A 25,378-nucleotide genomic window follows, 5' to 3' on the forward strand; every position below is an offset into this window, starting at 1 on the left:
ATAGAATTTCATGCATTGAACTCAATCATAACTCAGCTCTTTCATTTTTTTCATTTCTAGGAAAGACCTTGCATATTCCCCTTTGCAAGTGGTTACAGAAATATAGGAATATAGGAAGGAGTTCATAATTTTACAGTAACAAACATACAGATCCACCAAAGGCAATACCATCTCTGGCTGCTGTTGCTGGCTCAAAATGCTGTTTACTCTAGGACTTCTCCTCCTTCTCACCCCATTTCCCTCTTTTCAATCCACGACCAATGAGAGGAGAAACTCGACAGGAAGCGACGTGACAAAATCCAATGCTGTTTTCACCCTGTCAAAACCAAAAACCACTGCTGCTCTTGCCAAACAGGCCATTCGCCCAACCCTAAAGCTAAACACAGTCAATCAGACTGTTTTACCCACTCCAGTGACCACCAAAAGCAAGCCCAGCCCAGCAGTAATTCAAACCACTCCGTCAGCAGCAGTAAAGCCTACTCCAATCAGTGGCACCATCACCAACAAAGACAAGCACACGGTCCCAGTCAATCAGACTGTTTTAACTAAATCTCCCTCAGCCAGTGAAGTGAAGGCTACCAAAGACAAGCATGCTCCCACTCCAGCCAGCAGTGCTAAAACCATAAAAGACAAACTCCAAACTTTAGTCAATCGGACTGTTTCAATAAAATCTCCTTCAACTAGTGATGGAAAAGCTACCAAAGACAAGCATGCCCCCACTCCAGCCAGCAGTGCTAAAAACATAAAAGAGAAAATCCAAACTTCAGTCAACCAGACTGTTTCAATAAAATCTCCTTCAACTAGTGATGGGAAGGCTACCAAAGACAAACATTCCCCTGCTCTAGCCAGCAGTGCTAAAACCACAAAAGACAAACTCCAAACTTCAGTCAATCAGACTGTTTCAATAAAATCTCCTTCATCTAGTGATGGGAAGGCTACCAAAGACAAGCCTGTCCCCAGTGTAGCTCAAAATGTTCAGTCAACATCCTCAAAGTCTGTTCCTGTCAGTAGTGGTAAAACCACCAAAAACAAGCCCACAGCCTCTGTCAATCAGACTGTAGCTAAATCGCCCCCTACCAGTGATGTGAAGAACTCCAAAGAAAAGCCTGCCCCTGCACAACCAATCAAGGTGGTCATCAGTGATGGCTGTGAATCAAGCAACACCAAGGAGCAGGAACTGAAGCTGAAGCCTGGCACTCCTTTGGTGATGACGCATAAGATCAGCTTGTTGCCTGGTGGCTGCACTGGGGGATGTGAGGCTGAGATGGCTACGCTGAAAGGACGTCTTGCCCGACTGGAAAGAGAGATGTCCGCCCTAAAAGAGAAATGTATGATTCTGTCATATTGACCAGATTATTATATTTGACACAACATTAGGGATGTGGATTTAATAAATTTGTTTTTTTTTGTTGTTGATGTCCAGGTCCATGTTCTGCAAATTGTCCAAAAGACTGTAGTGGCAATGGAGAATGTCAAAAGGGGAAATGTATCTGCCAACAGGGATTCATGGGTCCAGACTGCAGTAAATGTACACAAGGAGTTGAGTGTAATAAAAGTAAGTGAGAGTGCTCTGTTATTTGGATGTGATCGCATTAGAGACACATATTTGAAGTCAGAGAGCTTAATTTTTTCCTCTAACTAATGTCTCATTCACACTTTGCTTGTAACCTCTACTCTGCAATTTCAGAAGCTGCCAAAGCAAAGGTAAAGTTAACTGTGGAAACAGTGACCGTACAGGCGAATAAAGACAAGGAAAACCTGCAGGACAAAACCACCAAAGTAGAGCATGCACTCTTCCAGAAGGTGGAGCAGAAGACGGTGTCTGAAGCCAAAGAGACTGACACTAAACCCAAAGTGGTTACTAATGCTAAAGCAGGTCTTAATAAAACACAATCAAAACAAGAAGCCTCTGTTAAGAAAATAACTATTAAGGACTCTTCAAGTGCCTCAAAGACCAGTCGCCCAAATGTCCGTCAAGATCTGTTGAAACATGAGGGAAGAAAGCATGAAGAGGCCCGCAAAGGCAAACCGACAGTCCTGAGCTCTAAAAAGTTCCTCCAAAAAACTGACAGTAAAACAAATCGTAATTCTGAACAACTAAAAGACGAACCTCCAACCAAGATAACCCAGATTAACATGAAGAAATCTAATGGCACAGCTAAAATTGTGACCATTCTGTCCAAGGTTGTGGGAACAAACAAAACGAGAGCAGGGAAGGAGACCTTGGAGCAGTCCACGCTGGCTGAGAAGAATGTAACTCAGTCATCTGTACATAAACCCCCTAAGAAAGTGCAGTCTGTTGACAACAGAAGCACTGAAGCTGGCAAAACTGGAAAAGAGAAAGTTACACAGAAGAGTCAGTATTTAGTTAATGCAACCATTGCAGCAACACCAGGCGAGGCTCGAATGCAGAACAAAACAACTGTCAGTGGCTCGGGGAACGCAAAGAGGATGGGAGGATCTGGATTAGGTTCTGTAAAGGTTGTAAACGTCTCATCCTACAGCTTTACTGTCACGTGGTCAGCACCACAAGGGATGTTCAAGAACTTCACCGTGATCAGAAGAGAGCCTCGGACAGAGGATGATGTAGACGACCATGAGGAGTTTGAAGAGGAAGCTCTTGAAGGAGACAAGGCCTCCACAGCAAAGAACACAACTGAAGTCCAGGTACAGAGTGAGAGCACCAACACGACTGCTGCCTCTGGTAAAGCTGTTGGATCTAGAGGCAAAGGTGAAACCAAGAGGATCTCTATGGTGGTCCCTGGCAGCGTACGCTCTGTGGAGTTCAGTAACCTTCGGGCAAACACAGGCTATGTCCTGCACGTATATGGTACTGCAACTGAGAGAAAATCAAAGATTCACAGAGTAACTGCAATTACAGGTACTTACAGTTTAAGTACATTTCTCATTCATGCATAATTCCTCCACTACACGACCAATACTGGGAGCAATGAATATGTGGAAATGGGAATAAACACCCCCTTATATTCTCTCACCAGGTCCTGAGCCAGCCACAGAGATGGTTTTCAGCAATGTAACAGAGTCTTCTCTCAGTGTTTCCTGGTCCAAACCAAGGACCACATTCGCAGGCTGCAGGGTCACATTCACCAACATTGTCACAGGTCTGTCAAAGGCTGCCTGTATACTGTACCTCAGGTCAAAATGTCCCTTACTTAATATCAGGATCTTTTATTGGGAAGTGTTAATTGTTTCAGTGTGAAATTTGTGATGTATCATCTTGCTAGGAGAGAGCCGCTTTGTGACCGTGGACTCTCAGCAATCTTACGTGGTTCTGTCCAAGTTGTCCGCTGGATCCTCCTACATAATTTCTTTAACTACTACAAAAGGCAGAGCGCAGAGTGACGCCCTCACATCCGTTATCACCACAGGTACACAGTTAGATAAGCTTACTCATATGTCCAGCTACCCTTTTTTGTCTTAGTGTAGCAGCAATAAACACACCATGTATTGTCTCTTGACTGCAGTGCCCGCCCCTCCGACACATCTACAAGTTGTCAATGTGACAGATACCAGAGCTGTGCTGCAATGGACACCCAGTCTGGGGAAAGTAGACCGCTTCATCATCAGCTATGAGTCCGCCAAGAGTGAGTGTGGCAGCATTACCCTAATAACTAATGAGAAAGCACTAATGGCTAAGCTAAGTGTAATTAATTCTCCTTCTTGCCACAGCTCCTAATGTGACAGTGACAGTGATGCTCGCCGGAAACTCAGTGGAGCACCATTTGAGAGGCCTGCAGAGAGGCACCTTGTACACAGTCAAAGTCCTGAGCCAGAAGGACAGTCTCCAGAGTATGGCTATCACAACTACATTTACCACAGCTAATGGTGAGTAGAGAGGAGAATAAATACAGGAAGATGGGGTGTGTTTACTTGCTCTTCAGAGTTTGTGTGTAAAGTGTGTGAACATGCCTTTTTGTGTCCCTCAGTGGTTAAAGCCAGTGAGGTGGGTGCTCGCTCCGCAGTGATAGCATGGAAAGCTTCCACTGTTGTTTATCACAGTTACAGACTGATCTACCAAGTGGCAGGAGAGGAGACAAAGGTGAATAATATTCCCTCATCATTGGCACATGCAGCACAAAGAGAGCCCCTACATTTACAGAATTGCATGCTCTTCTGTGTACACATTAGGAGGTGATCCTGGACCCATCCACCACTGAGTACAAGCTGACGGGACTGTTGTCAATGTCACGCTATATTGTTCTGGTACAAGGCGAGAGAGATGGGCACTACACACCAGTTGTCACCACAGAATTCATCACAGGTGTTGTATTTTATTTAATCCAGCTGATTTATCTGCCCTATCAATACTTTATCATAACTAAGTTATTCTTTTTTTCTTCCCTTCAGGCAAACTGCGTTTCCCCTTCCCTACTGAGTGCTCTCAGGAGCTGCTGAATGGTGCTCTGCAGTCAGGAGAGGTGGATATCTACCCGCAAGGAAAAGAGGGACGAGCAGTCAGAGTCTACTGTGACATGGAGAGTGACGGAGGCGGCTGGACGGTGAGCCAAATTAGTTAGCGAATAGTTGTCTGAACAAACCTTTGCACTGAAGAAGTGGCAGAATGGCTTAAAATACTCTGCATTTGTATAGCGCCTTTCTGGTCTTTTTGACCACTCAATCAACACTACATCTGCATTCACCGGTCAAACACATTCATACAAGTGCTCAAACCGAAACATTCACACACTGACGCCAATCTGATGTGTGTTTTTAGGTATTCCAGAGGAGGATGAATGGAAACACAGACTTCTACAGAACCTGGAGTGAATATAGTGCTGGCTTTGGAAACCTCAGCGAAGAGTTCTGGCTCGGTACAGTTGGACCAAGTTCTCATCAGCACATCTGCATCAGAATCTTTTTTTAAATGTAAAATCAGTCTAAACTATTCACTTTTCATTTCTTGTACTATTAGGAAATGAGCTTCTTCACAACCTAACCAGTGTCGGCCCTGTGAGTCTGAGAGTGGATTTGCGATCTGGAAATGACACTGCCTACGCTCACTACGCCAACTTCTCCATTGATTCAGCGGACAGGCACTATACCCTTACAGTGTCTGGCTACACTGGAACTGCAGGTTAAAACTGTATAGAAGTTGAATTTTCCTGAACATGTGATGTGCAGTCTATACTGTAGGCTATTATACAGTAAATGCTCAATGTCACTGTATTTCTTTGTCAGGTGACTCTATGAGGTACCATAATGGGCGTCCATTCTCCTCCCGGGACAAGGACCCTGATCCTCTGGGGATCCACTGTGCCAGGGCCTACATGGGAGGCTGGTGGTACAAGAACTGCTACAAGACCAACCTTAATGGTCTTTATGGCATTAGCAGTAATAATCAGGTACAGTCACCTCTTTACCTTGACATAGACAAATTAACTTTAACATAAAGCAAATATCATCATTTTTATTTTTCGGTTCTGACACAGGGAATCGTCTGGATAGACTGGAAAGGTAAAGACTCCTCCATTCCTTTCACTGAGATGAAGTTCAGACCGTCCAGGTTCTCTCCTGCAACTCATGGCTAAGGATACATCAGTCTTCACGGGTTCTCCAACCTGAAAATCTCACACCTGCTCCAGAAATCCAGAAGACAGCGGATCTCACAGTTGCTGCATGTCACTTTCCAATTGAAATTGCATGTACAGTGGTTTTGATAGCTATAATGACAGCTTTCAGTACCTTTCATTCACTGTGCAGGATTTTTTTCTGATCTGTTTTTTTTTCTCTTCTGGAAACCAAAAGAGTGGATAAAATGTATTATTGCAACTTTTTGTATACTGTTCGGCCTGACCCATGCATTTCAACATAGTTTTGTTTTGACTCTAATACCTTCTTGTGCACCACCATGGTATGCCACCTCACTACTACTGTAATTAATTATGCACTGTCTCACTCCATTGGAATAAATGTGGCTGACGTGGGTCTGAAGTGTTGTTGTTTTGTTTGTAAAAGTCAAAAAAATACCCAAATCCTTTGAAGGAAATGCAGTTTCTTCATTCCCTGCTCTACAAGATAAACACATGCAGTGTGACTGGTTGACATCTCAACTGTGATGTGTTATCATGTCCTTCAGCAAGTCGTGGTCATGGTTATCAGGTTACATGTGTTAAATTAATCTCATTATCAGATATGTTGACCTAAAAAAAATATTTAGACGTCCTTGATTTTGGTGAAAACACCAACATCATATCAAACTAATGGGCTTATAGACGGATGAGAAGACTATAAATGCAGCAGGCACTGTGCTGACCAGCTTTCTGAAGTAGGACACTAGCATGAACACACAAAATGGCAAATGAAATATCTGTTATCAGCGTGGGAGCTGTGTTCCTGGTTGTGTTGCTATTGATGGTACTGATTTGCACTTCTGGTCAGAGAGAGAAGAAGAAATACCACAAGGGAAGTAAGTCTTCAATTATCTGATTGTTGTCTTCATAGGAATATTTGACCATACTGGTTGTACAATTAAGTATTTTGATGTCATGAAAATATAGTGTGAATGAATTATATAGTGAATAGGACATTTTTTCAACAAATGGACAACTATTGCAGTACACCACTGAGCTTGATTACTTGGTCTAATGAATTTTTTGGATTAGTATTCAGTCTATCTCTGTTTTACCTTTGTCTTCTTTTATCTCCTTCGTCCAGAAGTTGAATCTAGACTGCTGAAGTATCTCTATCAGTTCCTTCCCTGCTCCTCGCCTCCTTCCCTCCCAGGTCCTCCCAGCCTTTTCCTCATTGGCAACATGATGGAGCTGACACGCGATCATCTGCCAATTCACCTGACCAATCTGGCACAGCAGTACGGAAACATCTACCGCCTTAAATGTGGAAACACAAGTAATCATACACGTTTATTATATCAACAAGCAAATCAACCTTTTAAAAGACCATTTTGTGGATAGTTGGGTTCAGATGATCACAAAAGCACAACCCCTTTGTCCTTTTTCAGCCATGGTGGTACTTAACAGTAGTAAAGTCATAAGAGAAGCACTGGTGAAAAAATGGTCAGACTTTGCTGGGAGACCAGTTTCATACACAGGTAAACAGTTTAAACTTCTTTTGCAATAATAGTAGTATAGACAATTATTGCATTATTTTAATCCTTGTGACCTCTCCTGACTTGTATCAGCTGACATTGTGTCTGGGGGAGGGCACACAATATCCCTGGGGGACTACAATGAGGAGTGGAGGGCACATCGTCGTCTCGTACACAGTGCTTTGCAGCGTTGCTGCCAGCAGTCATTGCATGACGTGATTGAGAGATATGCACTGTACTGATATAGGTACAGAAGACAAGAGAACAAATAACACCAGCAGCCTGTAATGTGATAGCAGAGATCCAGACAGCAAAGCAAATGTTAGGGTATTTCCAAAGTGGTCACATAAAAAAAAAAAAAACGTTGTTTGTCCACTGTTAGGTTTTGATGGACTATCAAGGCAGTGCTGTAGATCTCTCAGAGGATTTCACAGTGGCAGCCAGTAATGTCATTACCACTTTGGCTTTTGGAAAAGAAGTGAGTATATCTCCTCCCACAGCTCAGTTTGAACCTCTTGAGTATCGGAGATGGATTGCAAAATCTGTTTTTCATCAATGAACAGTTGTGGTTGCGCTAGACCAGTGCTTGGTTGCCTGTTTATGTTGGGAACTGGGCAAGGTCACTGTTTATGTAGGCCTTAAAAGCTTACATTAAATACATGCATGCATTCATAATGTGCTTTCCTTTTACTGGACAGTGAATTTCATGGCTAGGATGTATTATAATATACATCTCTGTGATTTCTAGTATGATAAGAGTTCTTTGGAGCTGCAGCAGCTGCACAGCTGCCTGAACGAGATTGTCGCTCTGTGGGGCTCCTCTTGGATTTCTGCTCTGGACTCCTTCCCACTGCTCAGAGTCAGTAAATATTCACTATCTTGACTGCATATCACATGAAAGACAACAAACATCTCTTGAATGGGACTTCACACATTATGTCATTTGTTCTCTAAAAGAAATTACCCAATCCTGTGTTTTCCCGTCTCCTGAAAGAGGTGGCCAGGAGAGATGAAATCATAAGAAAACATCTCAACAATTACAAGGTTAGCAAAGACAAATGCCAAAGAACAAAAGGTGGAAAAATGTGTCACTGTTTAGAAACACTTTCAATAGAGAGGCCTAATAATGCTAAATTGCTCAGGTCATAAGTGAAAAAATGAGGCTTGGTATGGCTTACTGATTAGGTAAAACTTGTGGGCAAACATTCTGTCAAACAAAATGCCAAAATTTCTAAATCACACAAATTCAATCATTCAGTCAAAATGATTTTAAAAAATGAAACAAGTTATCTACTAAAACCTGTGTTCATTTTTTTAGCTGTCACAAGACAACAAAAACAAGTATGCCATCACAGGATCACTCCTTGAGGGCCTTGACAAACATCGGAACACAGAACATGGAGTAGTAAGTACATAGAATGGAGAATACCAGGGGAGATCAATTTGAATTGTATTGGGGGTACGAATTGGCTTTGGAGGTGTTTGTATATTATCCACCTCTTTATTTTAACAGATGTTTTTCTATAATTAATAATATTAAAAATGTACTACTAAAATGTGGATAAATACATTATTGCATAATATTTGATTTAAGATTAGAACGTAGTGTACTATTAATAGTTCTAGTGGACAACATTACATATGTTCATGTCTCCAGCTGACAGATATTCACGTTCACATGGCCACTGTGGACCTTCTCATCGGGGGAACAGAGACCACTGCAGCCTGGCTGAACTGGACTGTGGCCTTCCTATTGCACAGACCAGAGGCAGGGCTCCTCATTTCGCATAAAATGCCATATTTACACACGCTGACGTTTATCTCAAGGTCTCTCTCCTCTCTTACTTTAATCTTCAGGTGCAGGCTAAGGTGTATGAGGAGTTGTGCAGGGTACTTGAGGGACGATACCCCAAGTACAGTGACAGACACAGACTTCCCGTTCTGTGTTCTCTGATCCATGAGGTGCTCAGACTCAGGCCAGTTGCCCCGCTGGCGGTGCCACACAGAGCCATCAGAGACAGCAGGTCAGCTGAACGGCAATATGCTGCGGTAATGAAATAATGCAAATGAAAGATTGCATTATAGCAATAATACAATCCCACAAAACACGTTTAGTATTGCAGGCTACTTCATCCCCAGGAACACAGTCATCATTCCTAATCTTTTTGGAGCTCACCATGATCCTGCAGTTTGGACTGACCCATACAGCTTCAAACCAGGTACTGGTTCTCCTCTAATTCTGAGGTGGTGTGCATTCTTGTCACTCAGCAGATCTTAAATCAAGTAGCTTCTCTTTCTCTTTCAGAGCGCTTTTTGGAAGGGGGAGGAGGCTCCACCCGCGCCCTGGTCCCTTTTGGAGGGGGGGCTCGGCTCTGCCTGGGAGAGTCTGTTGCCAAAATGGAGCTCTTTCTGTTCACTGCCTACTTGCTGAGAGATTTCCAGTTCATCCCTCCTGAGAGCGAGGCCTCTCTGCCCGACCTAAAAGGAGTTGCTAGTGTTGTACTCAAGATCAAGTCTTACACAGTTATAGCACATCCCAGACGTGACTAATCCTTGAACCACAGAGGGTGTACTGCTTTAATGTTGTGTGTTTATTTGTGCGCAAATAAATTATTCAAAAAAACTTTACCATATAAAAATAATAACATAACCTTCATATGTATGATTTTCATTGGTACTCCTTTACATTTACCTGTAGTATTGGATATCCTGATTAAAATAGTCTTTAAATTTGTTACAATTATTTATTTAATTGTCACTAAATAACATGACTATATATATATACACACAGTGATTTGTTTGATCTGTTGAATAAAGGTGTTTATGGTCATTTAAAGATGTATACATGAAAATAATGAGCCTCAACATCACATGGAGGGGGAAATTTACAGGAGGAGCCAAGGAACTGAGGAGCCGCCAGATAGAAAGCTTGAACAAGTGAACACTGTTCAGGTGGAGATCCATGCGATTCAAAATCTGGGGTTTGTACAGCTTACTGTAAACAAAAACTGGTCAAATACTAGTAACTTCACACTAAGTGCAGTGTGCTCATTGTGCAACAGAGTCTGAGAGCTCCACCAAGTGGAGAAGAGTTGAACATTGTGCCGACTGTTGAAATAAGTTCCCTCCTGGTGAAAATGTTCTGTAGACCTGAATGTCACTCTTCATCCGTGGGTTAGAGGCACATCTTGAAAAAGTGTTTGCATTGACACCCTTAATAACTATGTGATGATGGATAACAATGATAGCATGTATTACTCAAAAGTATTTTTATTTGTACATGAGACAGACAGGAAAAACTTTACATAAAAAAACACAATGGCAGCATTGTACATTGGAATCGGTTTTATACTATATATGCAGGCTATAAAAGAATAAAAACAAAAGAAAATGAACATGGGTTCCTCTCATGGGCTTGTCTTAAACAAAACATGAGTTGCATTCAAGCCATTTCCTGAAAATGTGTATGGATAAACTTCTGCTATCAGAGTATTTAGCAATAAGCGGGGTCATTTGCAAGAAAGAACATCTTCTGAGAGAAGGATGGCTTATTTTTCATTGTTAAGCGTCTGTCTTCTTTCTCTTACACAGGCAGCAGCTGGACTTCAGTCATCTGGTAATTATAAAAATAGAATATGTTCTATTGTTAATACTGTTCTCTGTTGCATATTTATTTTGGCATCTCTCTGATGATATGTACACAATATTGAGGTACTACCTGAGGCATTGTTAAAGATTAAAATCTTTACCATTAAAATACTAATAGTTATATTGAATGCTTAAAAGCTAAATTCAAGATAGACTTGACAGACAAAAATGTGAAAATAATGTATGAATGTGGTTATGAATATGTTAAGTCGATGATAGGGTCACCAACTTCCCATACCTTAAGTTTTTATGTTTGTGAACATTGTTCTGGCAATGGTAAATTAGATTTTTGACAGAATTAAATAATGGCTTGGGAAATTAAATGTTTTGTTTTCTGCTCCAACAGATCATTTGGTGATGTTTGCCTTATTAGGAGATGCTATTACTTTGCCATGCAGCATACCTTCTATTAAATCCTGCTCGTCTATTGACTGGAACATGGCTGAAATGTTTGGTGCAGTTACTAAGGTGGTGACAGCTGGAAGGGTAACTGCTCCAAACTCCCTCAGACTTGGCTTACTAAAGGACTGCTCTCTGGAGATTAATCACCTGGTACTCGATGATGCACGACTTTACTCTTGTGACAGTGGAGCACTCAATTCAAGTGTTTCGCTCCAGATTCTTGAGCGTAAGTGACTTGTCCTGGTACCTCAAACCATTCCTGAATAACCTTATGACTATATCACAGTAGTCACATGATTTTTTTTTCATTCACCAGTTACTGAAAGACCGACTCCTGCAGACGGCACAATAGAGCTTCAGTGTTTCCTCAATACATATAAAGGACATGTTGCTTGTAACAACAGAGGGATACATATTAAATGGAGTACTGAAGATAATACACCATTAAATGGAAATAGATTTCACTTTGAAACAGACTCTGAATGCTTCTCTAAACTGATCATCAAAAAAAGACTGACAGACCATCACAGAAAATGGAAATGCCAGCTAACTCAGAATGACACTTTTAAAGCTGCTATCAGTTATACAACAACAGTTAAAGGTACTAAACACCACTTGTAGCATACTCCAAATGAAAGATGTGGTTTAAGATGTACAAAGTGTAATCAGCGCTCCCTTTCCCCTAGATGGCATAGAGGAAGTGTTTGCTGCAGTGGGTGAGTCAGTGTCACTCTCTTGCAGCAGTACTTCCTCTCTTGGTATTGGCGGCAGAGTGGAGTGGACTGTGGAAGGAAGGGCACTGACAGACCATATCTCACCAGCTCTCTCACCTTATAAAGGCCAAACTGGGCCATTCCACGAGAGTAAAGACTCATCACTGGTCATTAGCAGAGTGAGTGCTCTGCATGCTGGGGACTACCAGTGTTCAGAGTCCAATGGTCAGCAAAAGGTGTTCAACAAAATCAAGCTGCACACCCTCGATGGTGAGTGTTAAAACTCACTAAGTGCCAAAACAGAGCATGAATTGTGCTACATTTACTTTGCATCACTGCTGTTAAAACATTTCCTCTGATGTTTGTCTTTACAGTTATTTCAGAGGGCTGGTCAGGGGGAGATAATGTCACCTTGACTTGTGTGCTCACCTGCGCTAAAGAATGTGAAAAATACTTCAATTTAACTTGGTCTGTGAGAGGCCACAATAGCTGGCAGAGCAGTTTAATGACTGACAATAACATTCTCATAAACAGACTATTTCTCCCAGTTTCGTCAATGACATCAGATGAATTAACCTGCTTTGCGCATAGAGAGGGTGATGTGGTGGCATCAAAGAAGTGGCACACTGTAAACTGTAAGTATGCATCATGCAATTGTTGCTTTTTTTCTCTGAATAAAACCCACGTATAAGAAAAAATACACCCTTGTTTCAGAGTAAAGAGAAGGAAAGTTATAATAATTTAATGTCTACAGTTCTGAAAACACCTGCGTGGTTAGCCCTTCCTCTAGGGCTCTTGACATGTATAGCTGCTGGAGGACTCTATGTGTACATGAAGAGGAAGCACAACAAGGATGCAGGTACTGAATCTGGTTAAGGAACCATACTTCCAACCTACACTATAACTACTGTATTAAAAAAATTTAATAATACCCAAATGACTGGTGTTGTCCTACATTTCTGTTTGCAGGAAATGAACAGTCAAGCATTGAAATGGTAAGAAGAGACAAAAAAATAAGTGTGCTAAAAACATCTGCTTTACTTTTGATCTTTCTTATTGTCAAGCTTATACATCCTAATGTAATAACTCCATTATTCCTATTTACAGACTCATGTTTATGAGGACATTCAGGATGCAAATGATGAGGAACAACACCAGCAAAGACAACCCAAAAGAGAAGCTGTAACAACCACTGACAGTTTCTACGATTTATTACAGGTTGTAAACTAAAGCTAAATAAAAGTGTTCTCTCGATGTAAACTATAATTTCAACCATCAATACACTAAAAATAAAGACAGAAAAATAGATAAGTGTTAGTGACTCATTCGACATGATTATCATATCAATCATCTTACATATGTTTATTCAAATTGCATAAAAAATAATTGTTTTAAACATGTCACCATTTCATTTAAAATATTATAGATGGTTATATATGTGAATACAAACAGGGTAATAAGGAATAGTCTTTCCAATAGTCTAAGAAAAAAGAGTCTGTGGCATTATCCATGTTGCTCACTATACAGCAAGTCAGTCATTCTTCCTCACAAGACACTTAACAGGTGAGTAGATGTTTTTACACAATGCATAAATGCAAGCAGGCTATCCAGATAAGACAGTAAAGAAAATCTTCCTCTTGAACAGACTGGAAAGGATTAATAATGGACTGCAATGAAGGAGAGAAATTTGTTATTTGGCTATTTCAACATGACGAGAATTAAAGTATGGATTCATAATAGTATTACTACTTACAAGTACACATGCTTTCATCCTGGACTTGCTGGTATAGACTGTTGACTCGTTGGTTCACACAATCTGTAAGGATAAGATTAAAACCATGTCAGTGTAAACGAAGCAGGAAAGGTCACTATGGCTGGACTAATAAATGTAGTGAAATAATGAAGGGGTGCTCACCCTGTGAACATGGAAGACCCACATCCTCATAACCACCAGTGTCTATAGCAGCAGCTGAATAAAAAGAGAACACAAAGCTATGACAGCATCACTACACTGCATTGCCATCCGAATTAAAAATAGCTTCCAGACACAAACCTGGTGGGTGCCACGGGGTGTTGCGCCTGCGGTAAATGAATAATCCTATCAGCGTAGCAATTGTGGCAGTCCCAATGATGACTGAAGCCACAATTGCAATAACTGTCCCACTGCTCCCTTCCTCCTTGGTTTCCCAAATAATCTCCCCTGTTGTCAGTGCTAAGGAAGATAGGAAGCAAATCTATGCAATTACAACACCACATTTAACAGGACGTTAATTAATGATGCAATTGAATTAAGATTTAAAATATTTAAAGAGGTAGTTTTTTTTATTATACCTGGAACTGTTGTAGGCTCAACATTTTCCACTTCATGAAAAAAAAAGAACAGGTACTTAGGACTTAAAATTGTTTCCAATGTAATTTCAAATGGTTTAATCTTACCTTGGACCAGTAGATTAATGTCAAAGCAGCGTTGAGTTTGTCCAATCATGTACTTGCATCTGTACCAAGCACTGTCATTGGCATTCACAGACTGGATAGCTAATGATGTCCCAATCATTTCAAACCTTTCAGTGTTGACTGTTGCAGGGTTGCCTCCTTTCAGCATCACCCAGGAGATGTTTTCGGGTCCTTGTTGTCCTGATGTTATGTTCACTGGGCAGTTCAGGTAAACAGGTGTGCTGGGCGCTGCCTTTACTGCTTGAAGGGTTTTGCATTCTGAAAGAGGGGACGTTAATGTACGTATTTTATTTGTAAAAGAATGAGAATGAGGAGAAAATAATGTGTAGCCTAATCTTACCTCTCATTTTCAAAGATATGTTTTTGACAAGTATGCAGTCCCAGCCGACCCAGACTTCACAGCTGTACAGTCCCTCGTCAGATTTTTGCAATTTTGTCAGCAAAAAAGACATTTGGCCATTTCCACCAGATCCCCATTTAATGCGTTTAGCATCCTGGATCTTGGGTGTTTCAGGCCTGGCAAAGATTACCTTCATCTGACTGGCATCTGCGGCATACTTTATCAATTTGACTCTGTAGCAGCTCCCTGGATTCATCAAACTAGAATTAAAACAAGGGAGAGCTACATCCTCTTCTTGAGTAGCAGCAACAACCTGGATCTCTGCGGAGCTGTCTTTGAAATGACAAGAAAGAAGAATAAGACTCAGGGTACTTATCATTTCAAGGGTTTATAGATAGTGTACAGTAAAACATTCAGCATTAGAAATGTGAGGTCCATAATTCAAGATCATAAGTGACCATCAAGTGACTTAAAGAAAAGAAAACACATTTAAGATATTCATTGTTACAATCTGGTAAAGACATTACTCAATGACCTACTCACCTCTGCACTCTGATATGACTATTAACAGAACTAACAGCAGGAGACGCAGTGCCATTTTCTGTGTGTTTTAGCTGTGTGGAGGGACAAAAGATTATTCTCTTATAAACTTTTTTTGTCTCCACCTAGTCTCAGTTCTCCAAGTTACACAGAAGTCTCAATATGAAACTACATGTACAATCATTCGTCGTTTCATTTACCTTATTAAGTGGCCAACAGAGCTACCATGTGGCAAGAACAGCACATTACACCAAATTGACTAATGGCCATGAGAGCAAAATTCCTTGTCAAGTTATTTAGGTCACAATTAAATGTGAGTGGAGAAAGTGCTGCTCCAGTGCTGCTCCAGTGCAGCTGCACAGCGGCTGGCAGACCTGACTGTGGCTGTTCTGGGCAGCTTCCAGTTGTGCGTGTATGTAACAGGAGTGTGAACGGGGCCTTCCTGAAAAAGAAAAACCTCACCCTTAGTAAAACTTTCCTGAATAATAAAACTTTGCAAAACTGTATGTTTTTATTTCAAACCTGCCTCATAAGCAGATTATTTCTGCAGAGTAATGTGTATTTATCTATGTGCTGTATCACTCTTCCTTCCTTAATTGAAATGTCATCGTATTTTTAAACTAGTTGAGACGCATCACTTTTGAGACACATCCCTTTCTCATGTTTACTGTATCAGAGCTTATACACCTGACTGAGCCCATCCTGGCCATTACATAGCAGGTATCCTGTATGCAAACTTCTCTTATTGAGCAATACAACAGTGCTTTTCCACACTATGTCTGGTGAAATGCAGGCTCTGTGTGTGAATGGTATGATGTGGCATGACATGTTTGCTGCAGCCTTAAACACTACGAGGAACCTCACTAATGCTAACTGAAACTTTGTAACTTCACTTCCTCCTGTTGCTCAGAATATACAGAAACGCCATCATAGCTTTTCACACACTCAGAGTTACTTTCACATGCAGGCTCTCGGCACTGTGCACAGAAATGGACGACACTGCTCAAGGTTAGTTTGCCTTTTTTTCTGCCATGTTTGTTTGTCATTTGACTATATTTATAATGTCTTGTATATTATTTCACAGGAGGTAAAGCATATGGTATTTTAAAGTCTCAACAGGAAGAAAAACTGAACTCTATCAATGAGGTGAGTTGATGTCTTTGTGCCTTTGTGCACATTCCTGTTTGATACCAATAACATAAAATCAGATTTATTGGTATTATTTAATTACCACTCCCCCAGGCTTTTCTCTCAGATCCCCAGTATGCTGAAGAGGAAGACCTTAGCTCAAAGCTTGAAATGTTTAAACGTGAGTATTCAAGGGCTACCAATCATTTTGGTAGTGATTTTAATATTTATTGCACATACATCATACATTTCGAAATGGCATTATATTTGCTTGTGTTACAGAGAAATACATGGAGTTTGATCTGAATGACAAAGGAGAAATAGGTAAAATTGCACTGGTCTTAAAGCCTTATATTTTAGACCAACATAAGCACATTTTACTTATTTACTTTCTTTGAACTGTCAATATTATAGATATAATGGGATTAAAACGAATGCTGGAAAAACTCGGACTGGCCAAGACTCACTTAGAGCTGAAAAAGATGATGGCAGAGGTGGTTGGAGGGACATCGAAAGACACTATCAGCTACAATGACTTCCTGAATATGATGCTGGGCAAAAGAAACGCAATTCTAAAACTGTAAGTACTGGGTAATTCAGAGAATGGGTGAAAATCCAAAGTTGGGTTACAGGAGCATTGGAGTTAAGGGGGGATAAAGCCACAAAATTATTCAACAATAAATAGATGGTCATACATTTGCATGAAGCTACTTGTGATATTGATGGCCTTAAGCCTTAATCAGAAAATGTTCATATACCTAAAGTACGTAAAACAAGTGCCCAAGATATCTGATGATTGTTTAATACAAATAAAAAAATAATCTCTATACTACAAGTGTACAGTAATGTCTTATCTATAGAAGCTGACATGCAAATTTCTTCATCACAGGATCTTGATGTTTGAAAGCAAGGGAAAGGAGCAGGAGGCTAAAGATGTTGGACCACCTCGTCGCAAAACCTTTTCAGACCTGCCCTGAAGGAGCTCTCCATCTCAGCAGGGAATGCCTGTCAATATGACTTTTTTTTTTTTTTCAGATTTACACATCATCTAAATGCTTTGAAATTCATGTCAATAGGAAAAAAAACACACCAAACATATTGTGAATTGTGCAATTTTCAAAGAAATAATTGAATCTACACAAAATGTTTGTGCATTCTGTCTTGTGTGATTATGACCACAGTTCAGATATTCTCACATTATGAGCAACTTCATGCTTTCTAATTACTCTATGATATTGCTAGCTGCTTAGTTAAATACAAAACATGTATACCTCCAAATTATGTATGGAACCTGCATGAGAGTGGCCATTACCATGTCAGACAAAATACCATAATATATAACGTTAACAAAAACATACTACCATCACAACATTAACGTTTGAATGAAGGTCACCTAACGTTACATTATAGTTTTGCTGCAAATTCATTAAAAAGTGAATTGAAATACATGTGTATTTTGTTCCTGTTTTTACATCAAATAAACATTTAATACATATTAAGTTAACTTTCGCCAGCTGGGATTGGCTCCAGCCCCCCGCGACCCTGTACGCAGGATAAGCGGTTGACAATGGATGGATGGAAGTTAACTTTCGCTGTTGTAGCTTATGAGAACCATAGACTGTAGATGAGAACATGCGTCATGAGGAACTTCATTTTGAAAGGTCTGGTTGACCGGAAGACGTAACATTACTTCTCATCCGGGGAGCCGGGATAAACTAACATACGCTTGCAAGTTGATGTGTTAACTAATATAGAAGGGTGAGTAAAAGTGACTTTCTGTGAACATTGCTATTCACGCAGAAAGGTGCCACTTAATACATATTGCCATTACAATCACTCATGTCCGCACTATCTGTGCGAGTGAACGCTAACGAACGTTAGCTTGCAAGCTAGTGCCTCATCAAGCGCTAACGTAACGTTAGGCAGCAGGTTACAGACGCAAACTCAAGGTAAATTATATCTACAATAAAATCACATTTTTGTTCAAAGTCCCCGTGGTGAATGGGTCAGGTGGTTGCATGTATGGTGGAATAAAATGTCAAGTCGGTGTTTTGTAAAATATACATCTGTATCTGTATTAAATGCACTGCCGGTATTTAGGTGTGTTAGCCGACGTTGAGGGTGCAAAATGAACCCTGGTTTAGGGCAACACTGTTTTGATTTGTCAGGAGGATGAGCAGCTCAGAGGAGGTGTCCTGGATATCCTGGTTTTGTGGACTGAGAGGGAATGAGTTCTTCTGTGAGGTTAGTCTTACACTGGGATGTCGATGGAAGCCTCGATTTAAATTTACCACAAGTTTGCATCTCACAAAATAAAACTAACGTTAGCGTTATCCAAAATCCACAGGTAACTTATTATGTCCTTGTGCTGCAGCAACAACTGAATTTCCCTTCTGGGGATGAATAAATGCTTACCTCATCTTATCTTAGCAGTACATCTCACGTTTTTATTGCGCTGAACATATACCTGGACATTAAAACTACATTTGACACAAGTAATCATTTTGCCAGTAAGGTGTGTCATTCGGTGGTTTGACATTTTAGTGTCATAGTCAACCGCTGCCTGTTAAGCCACTTCCCTGTTTGCTACTTATCGTTTCCACTGAAGCATATGAGCCCTTCTCACTCAAAAAGCACCACAGAGAGAGAGGCATGTGAAAGGAAAATCACTTAAAATAAAAATGATGGGAATTGTGTTGTAAATATAGGCATTGGTGTTTCTCACTCTGGTTTGCCAGATGGGTTAGCACTCACACAATCCAATTCTAATTTTAACTCCTTGGTTACTTCATTGGCAGCATCGAAGTAATCCTGTTAAGCTCTTATCTAATGCATTCCACATCCGTGTGCTGTAGCAATGTGCTGTTCCAACAGTAGTTAATGCCATTAATAGCTATTCATCGCCTTTCAATCGTGTGTTACAGGTTGATGAAGACTACATACAGGACAAGTTTAACCTGACAGGTTTGAATGAGCAGGTGCCTCACTATCGCCAGGCTTTGGACATGATTCTTGACCTGGAGCCAGGTGAGGATATCGAGGAACTAGCAGTTCCCACGTGAAATGATATATAGTAGAGTCAACGCCTTTACTGACTAAATCATTTTGATTTGACAGATGAAGAACTTGAAGATAACCCCAATCAGAGTGACTTAATAGAGCAGGCGGCAGAGATGCTCTATGGGCTGATACATGCACGTTACATCCTCACAAACAGAGGCATTGCACAGATGGTAGGTGCTGTTACCTAACATCTTCATATTCTTGCATGCTCTGTGACGAAGATTAACAGTGATTTCTAAATATGGTGTTCTCCGCAGTTGGAAAAGTATCAACAAGGGGATTTTGGGTATTGCCCCAGAGTCTATTGTGAGAATCAGCCAATGCTTCCAATTGGTAAGTATGACTTTTCTTTACCTTCACATTAAACAGTTTCTTTCTTTTATTACACAAACCCCACGCTGCACTTTTGACCTGTGTCAGTGGCTATGAAGACGTAACCTCCATCTCGTGTGCTGTAGGTTTGTCAGACATTCCCGGAGAAGCAATGGTGAAGCTTTATTGCCCAAAGTGCATGGATGTTTACACCCCCAAATCCTCCAGACACCACCACACAGATGGAGCCTATTTTGGGACAGGGTTCCCCCACATGCTGTTCATGGTGCACCCAGAGTATCGTCCAAAACGACCAGCCAACCAGTTTGTGCCAAGGTGTGTTTGATCTAACGCCATTGTTATTTATTGTTAGTGTAGACTTTAACTCGCAGTAACATGCCTTTTTATTAGTTTGTTTTAAGAGATTGTCGATCAAAAGACAAGTTTTCCTGAGATCTCAGTAGGGCTGGATATTGAAGCTAGCTTAATACTTTCTTTTTATTATACCAACCAAAATGCGGCTTTAGCACAGAGTTTTAAAATCTGCAAAGTACTAAATGTTGGAATTGAGTTGAGTACCTGGTCAGATATGTCTTATTGTTTTTCTTATCACTTATATTTTCATTTTAGATTGTTTGTTAGGATATCTGTACCAAATCCCAGGTGTCGTATTGGCACTGGTATCAAAAAGTGTCATTCAATACTCAGCTGTTGACCTAAAAAGGAAGTGTCCAGGAAGTGATTGGATTTCTTTTTTTCCCCCCTCCTCCTGTTTTTCAGGCTATATGGTTTCAAAATTCACCCAATGGCTTATCAACTCCAACTTCAGGCTGCATCAAGTTTCAAGAGCCCAGTCAAGACCATTCGCTAAAACTCCTGGTTTAATGAAGACAGTGGACTCAAAGACTTTGTTGTTTACAGCATTGGATTATATAGTCTCAGTGAATGCCTGTACAGTTCCCTAAACCCGCCGCTGTGTTGACACTTTCAGATTCAGACATTTCCTCGCATTGTTTTTCTGTACAATTACAAACATGTAATGAGGGTCATTCTCCTGATACAGGTTTGAACATAATTGTCATTGTCAGTCCATCTTTTCACATTTTAGGGTAGTTTCTCCAAGTGGCTTTAACTCTGATAATGAAAGCTACAATGTGTTTTGTTTCTTAATTGCAGGTGATTGAATGTAACAGGAAAAGTTACAGGTTTGCCTTATCAGTTATACAGTCAGTCAGATTATACTTTTCATTGACGATTGACTAATTTGAACTCATGCTGCAGAATAGATTTTGCATGAGATTATTTTCTGTTAAAATGAAGGATTTTATTTGAAAACAGCAATATGTGCTAATATGGTCAGGTGCTATTTCCAATAAACATTGAATACAACATTGAAAGTACAAAGTAGTAGCAGTATTTTATTTTGCTGGCTATGTATGTACTTGATTGTTTGGGCAACTAACAACATTTTCTTGATAATTCTGTATTTGTAGTTTCATCATGTTTACATTATGGTATTACTACAATCTAGACGGATGTGAGATTCTCAAAAAGAGTTTGGTCTTGATTGAACTTGTACTGTGGAACAAGTGAATCACATTAAATATCTATTTATTACCAAGATCTTATTGATACTTTTAAGTTGTATGCTTCACACACAGACAAAATGCAAAATAATGCATGTTTTATTTTTTCATAAAAAGAGGGATAAGTCACAAAGCAACATTATTTTCCATCGTCTAAAAACTATTTTCTTCAAGTGAAATTCTACATTTTCTTCCAGGAGAGGTTTGTTGTTTTTCCGTGTAGCTACAATACCAATAGCTTTGTGGGTTGAAAAAGTTTGATAACAAATGGTGCTACCTAAAAGGGACCTGTATATATTTTAAGCATGTTCTCTTCTAAGTAAAAGTACAGGAAACGGCAAGTGAGAGAGCAATCTACTTAGACTATGCGGTAAAAAGGCTTTACAAACTTTCTTGATAATGAATACAATATTTAACATGGTGACATCTCTAGTGGAAGCCTAGAAACCAGCTCGTGTTGAAAAACATCACAATACATCAAATCACATGAGACAGGTCCTACTTTACAAATAAATTACTGTATAGTAGAACATAAATGTAAAAAAAAACAAAACAACTTGTGCTCCTATGAGAGAAAAGCCACATATACTGGGACAGCTGCCTTCACCTCTTACACATGGTCACTGTGACAGACAAGCCTTGTATTTACTGACCTCACTTGGCTGAACATAAATGTACATTTAAAGTTGGGGTGAATATACATATATGGACATTCCTCACACAATCAAGGAGGTCTGTAGTCTTACAAAGAATATCAAAACCTGAGATAAACAGACCAAAGCTTGTAAAACTTTCATTATCAACCAAATATATTCAAAGAAATTATGACTTGCTACTGAACAAAACACAGGGCAGAGGGAAGCACTTCATTGTCAAATGTAAATTGTTAAATGTTAGACAAACTTGGTGGACTACAAGAGGAAACGAATAAGAATGATTCAGGATGTCAGGCAGGTTAGCAGGTCTTACAGAGACCTCAAAATCCAGTAAACAGCACAATGGTAACCTACAATTTAATGAGCAGATGGATGTGAATAACTTAAAAACCTTAAATTTGTACAAATACTATAAAATCATCAATTCTATAAAATAGTGAAATATTTCAAAATAGATCCATTTTTAATTCAAACTTTACAATAATGTGTAGGCTACCAGTTCTTGGCTGGTTAGTGAAGAAAATAATTGATGTTTTTGTACCTGAGCATTGACCAAAACCAAACAACTGTCCAAATTTAAGCATATATTACCTTTGTTCACATATTGATGCGAGGTATGTCATTTAATTTTTTCAAAAATGTCACTCCTGAATTAAATAGACAAGTAAACAACAATAAACAAACAAACAAAAAAGTTCCCTTGAATGTAGCCTTACCGTTCCCCTAGCAGCACCAAGGGAATAAATGCTGATAATGGTGTCTAAACTAGAATGGAAACAGTACATTTGTATAAAATCAACAATGTAAAAACCATAAGGAAAATAAAAGCATTTAAAAGCAAACATAACTGAGATCACTTAACTCAAAATGCTGTTTTTTTTAACCAATGGAAGTGTATTCACTAAGCTTTTATTTTTTTACACCTGGATGAGAAAAGCATTTGAAAACTGGAGCACTATGCAGCCGTCCTCTACCTACAATGAACAGCTCAATGGGGGGAAAAAAAGAAAACAAAATAAATCTACTACAATTTTTCTACTCCGTTATCCATAAGTTTAGGTGCAGATATTTCTTTTTGGATATGTGTGCGCAGATAGAGCTGGTCACTGTGTGTTGAGTACAGCCCTCTAGAAGGGATGTCAGAGGTGGAGTAAATGTGGGCGGCAATTCAGTTACAATGCTGATGCTCCGCCAACTTTCTCCTGCAAGACACATATCATGTACACTTGTATTACTCTTGAAATGAATTGATTAAGTCACAATTGTCCCATTTCTTCCTTAAATGAATAGCTTGACATTTACAATACCCTTATTTGCTTTCTTGCTGAGAGTTACAGTCAGGTCCATAAATATTGGGACATCGACACAATTCTAATCTTTTTGGTTCTATACACCACCACAATGGATTTGAAATGAAACGAACAAGATGAGCTTTAACTGCAGACTTTCAGCTTTAATTTGAGGGTATTTACATCCAAATCAGGTGAACGGTGTAGGAATTACAACAGTTTGTATATGTGCCTCACACTTTTTAAGGGACCAAAAGTAATGGGACAGATTAACAATCATAAATCAAACTTTCACTTTTTAATACTTGGTTGCAAATGCTTTGCAGTCAATTACAGCCTGAAGTCTGGAACGCATAGACATCACCAGATGCTGGGTTTCATCCCTGGTGATGCTCTGCCAGGCCTCTACTGCAACTGTCTTCAGTTCCTGCTTGTTCTTGGGGCATTTTCCCTTCAGTTTTGTCTTCAGCAAGTGAAATGCATGCTCAGTCGGATTCAGGTCAGGTGATTGACTAGGCCATTGCATAACATTCCAGTTCTTTCCCTTAAAAAACTCTTTGGTTGCTTTCGCAGTATGCTTTTGGTCATTGTCCATCTGCACTGTGAAGTGCCGATCAATGAGTTCTGAAGCATTTGGCTGAATATGAGCAGATAATATTGCCCGAAACACTTCAGAATTCATCCTGCTACTTTTGTCAGCAGTCACATCATCAATAAATACAAGAGAACCAGTCCCATTGGCAGCCATACATGCCCATGCCATGACACTACTACCAACATGCTTCACTGATGAGGTGGTATGCTTTGGATCATGAGCAGTTCCTTTCCTTCTCCATACTCTTCTCTTCCCATCACTGTGGTACAAGTTGATCTTTGTCTCATCTGTCCATAGGATGTTGTTCCAGAACTGTGGAGGCTTTTTTAGATGTTTGGCAAACTCTAATCTGGCCTTCCTGTTTGAGGCTCACCAATGGTTTACCATCTTGTGGTGAACCCTCTGTATTCACTCTGGTGAAGTCTTCTATTGATTGTTGACTTTGACACAAACACCTACCTCCGGGAGAGTGTTCTTGAGCTGGCCAACTGTTGTGAAGGGTGTTTTCTTCACCAGGGAAAAGAATTCTTCGGTCATACACCACAGTTTCTTCCGGGTCTTTTGGTGTTGCTGAGCTCACCGGTGCGTTCTTTCTTTTTAAGAATGTTCCAAACAGTTGATTTGGCCACACCTAATGTTTTTGCTCTCTCTCTGATGGGTTTGTTTTGATTTTTCAGCCTAATGATGGCTTGCTTCACTGATAGTGACAGCTCTTTGGAGATTAGAGAGTTGGAGCAACAGATTCCAAATGCAAATAGCACACTTGAAATGAACTCTAGACCTTTTATCTGCTCCTTGTAAATGGGATAATAAGGGAATAACACACACCTGGCCATGGAACAGCTGAGCAGCCAATTGTCCCATTACTTTTGGTCCCTTAAAAAGTGGGAGGCACATATACAAACTGTTGTAATTCCTACACCATTCACCTGATTTGGATGTAAATACCCTCAAATTAATGCTGAAAGTCTGCAGTTAAAGCTCATCTTGTTCGTTTCATTTCAAATCCATTGTGGTGGTGTACAGAGCCAAAAAGATTAGAATTGTGTCGATGTCCCAATATTTATGGACCTGACTGTAGATGAGAAGATCGATCCCTTTCCCAAGTCTGTCCTTTAACTATAAAGCCTTTAACTATTAAGTATAAAGAAACAGCTAGCCTGGCTCAACGACATCACTGCTCCCAGCCAAGAACTTGTAATTTTTACTCTTGAAATAAACATACAGTAACAATATTGGTAGGCTTTTTAACTTTGGACACAACCAGGCTGGCTGTTTCTCCCCGTTTCCATTCTTTACGCTAAGCTAAGCTAAACATCTCCTGGCTTTAGCTCCACATTTACTGGACCTATTAAGAGTGGTATCAATCTTCTTGTCCAACTCTCAGCAAGAAAGCAAATCAGGGTATTTCCCAAAATGTCAAATTATTCCTTTAATATTCTGTCCATCACTGTTGTGTCTCATGGACAGTGTAGCAAAGAGGGTTTTTTTTACCTTCTCTTGGTCAATGTCAGAGTCTGCAGTTATGACGATTCTCTTTTCCACACGAGTCTCCGAAGATCCGCTTTTCACCACCTGGTAGAGGG

The 25,378-nt window shown here is 40.0% G+C and overlaps 7 protein-coding genes across 20 annotated transcripts in view; 5 read left to right on the forward strand and 2 right to left on the reverse strand.

Moving 5' to 3' along the window:
- Window positions 1-299: 299 nt before the first annotated feature.
- On the forward strand, window positions 300-5,877 carry tnxba (tenascin XBa). The gene is made up of 14 exons (XM_046044903.1): window positions 300-1,328; window positions 1,424-1,555; window positions 1,688-2,881; window positions 3,000-3,122; window positions 3,246-3,389; window positions 3,486-3,605; window positions 3,691-3,846; window positions 3,948-4,060; window positions 4,150-4,282; window positions 4,369-4,520; window positions 4,736-4,832; window positions 4,934-5,095; window positions 5,200-5,363; window positions 5,451-5,877. Exons 1-14 carry the CDS (start codon window positions 1,208-1,210, stop codon window positions 5,547-5,549), a joined length of 2,910 nt encoding a protein of 969 aa, XP_045900859.1. The 5' UTR covers window positions 300-1,207; the 3' UTR covers window positions 5,550-5,877.
- Window positions 5,878-6,312: 435 nt separating this feature from the next.
- Window positions 6,313-9,800, forward strand: LOC123968554 (steroid 21-hydroxylase). Its single transcript, XM_046045387.1, is given in 12 exon segments — window positions 6,313-6,427; window positions 6,676-6,867; window positions 6,980-7,069; window positions 7,160-7,301; window positions 7,406-7,544; window positions 7,815-7,925; window positions 8,024-8,110; window positions 8,385-8,471; window positions 8,724-8,834; window positions 8,924-9,090; window positions 9,182-9,285; window positions 9,372-9,800. Coding segments are annotated over 12 exon segments (1,590 nt in total). The 3' UTR covers window positions 9,617-9,800.
- An 807-nt stretch (window positions 9,801-10,607) lies between these two features.
- Window positions 10,608-13,137, forward strand: LOC123968461. 4 transcript variants are annotated; one of them, XM_046045253.1, is made up of 8 exons: window positions 10,608-10,682; window positions 11,061-11,342; window positions 11,433-11,717; window positions 11,803-12,099; window positions 12,204-12,464; window positions 12,584-12,688; window positions 12,799-12,824; window positions 12,937-13,137. In XM_046045253.1, exons 1-8 carry the CDS (start codon window positions 10,610-10,612, stop codon window positions 13,057-13,059), a joined length of 1,452 nt encoding a protein of 483 aa, XP_045901209.1. In that variant the 5' UTR covers window positions 10,608-10,609; the 3' UTR covers window positions 13,060-13,137. The 4 variants fall into 4 exon arrangements, with proteins under 4 accessions (XP_045901209.1, XP_045901206.1, XP_045901207.1 ...); XM_046045250.1 differs by having other exon boundaries at window positions 12,608-12,688; XM_046045251.1 differs by having other exon boundaries at window positions 12,378-12,464.
- Window positions 12,848-15,488, reverse strand: LOC123967649. The gene is made up of 9 exons (XM_046043819.1): window positions 15,364-15,488; window positions 15,167-15,237; window positions 14,624-14,956; window positions 14,266-14,541; window positions 14,161-14,190; window positions 13,883-14,041; window positions 13,745-13,798; window positions 13,583-13,645; window positions 12,848-13,496 (listed from the first exon to the last, which is right to left on the reverse strand). The coding sequence occupies exons 2-9, from the start codon at window positions 15,219-15,221 to the stop codon at window positions 13,486-13,488; spliced, it is 981 nt and encodes a 326-aa protein (XP_045899775.1). The 5' UTR covers window positions 15,222-15,237; window positions 15,364-15,488; the 3' UTR covers window positions 12,848-13,485.
- A 443-nt stretch (window positions 15,489-15,931) lies between these two features.
- On the forward strand, window positions 15,932-17,735 carry LOC123968786 (allograft inflammatory factor 1-like). 2 transcript variants are annotated; one of them, XM_046045740.1, is made up of 6 exons: window positions 15,932-16,171; window positions 16,248-16,309; window positions 16,406-16,472; window positions 16,574-16,615; window positions 16,706-16,871; window positions 17,181-17,735. In XM_046045740.1, exons 1-6 carry the CDS (start codon window positions 16,153-16,155, stop codon window positions 17,266-17,268), a joined length of 444 nt encoding a protein of 147 aa, XP_045901696.1. In that variant the 5' UTR covers window positions 15,932-16,152; the 3' UTR covers window positions 17,269-17,735. The 2 variants fall into 2 exon arrangements, with proteins under 2 accessions (XP_045901696.1, XP_045901697.1); XM_046045741.1 differs by having other exon boundaries at window positions 15,944-16,171; window positions 16,419-16,472.
- A 160-nt stretch (window positions 17,736-17,895) lies between these two features.
- LOC123968785 (casein kinase II subunit beta) lies at window positions 17,896-21,287 on the forward strand. The gene is made up of 7 exons (XM_046045739.1): window positions 17,896-18,049; window positions 18,460-18,535; window positions 19,216-19,318; window positions 19,409-19,524; window positions 19,612-19,687; window positions 19,813-20,002; window positions 20,447-21,287. Exons 2-7 carry the CDS (start codon window positions 18,464-18,466, stop codon window positions 20,535-20,537), a joined length of 648 nt encoding a protein of 215 aa, XP_045901695.1. The 5' UTR covers window positions 17,896-18,049; window positions 18,460-18,463; the 3' UTR covers window positions 20,538-21,287.
- A 48-nt stretch (window positions 21,288-21,335) lies between these two features.
- The window catches only part of LOC123968783, a 31,379-nt gene continuing 27,336 nt past the window's right edge, over window positions 21,336-25,378 (reverse strand). For all 10 annotated transcript variants that reach the window (XM_046045738.1, XM_046045730.1, XM_046045733.1 and 7 more), the window contains 2 exons: window positions 25,287-25,367; window positions 21,336-23,110 (listed from right to left, as the gene is read on the reverse strand). In XM_046045738.1, coding sequence (XP_045901694.1) covers window positions 23,081-23,110; window positions 25,287-25,367 — 111 coding nt within the window. In that variant the 3' untranslated portion in view covers window positions 21,336-23,080. The remainder of the gene's footprint in view (window positions 23,111-25,286; window positions 25,368-25,378) is intronic.

This window comes from Micropterus dolomieu, linkage group LG03 (genome assembly GCF_021292245.1).
Source record: "Micropterus dolomieu isolate WLL.071019.BEF.003 ecotype Adirondacks linkage group LG03, ASM2129224v1, whole genome shotgun sequence".
Taxonomy (NCBI): domain Eukaryota; kingdom Metazoa; phylum Chordata; class Actinopteri; order Centrarchiformes; family Centrarchidae; genus Micropterus; species Micropterus dolomieu.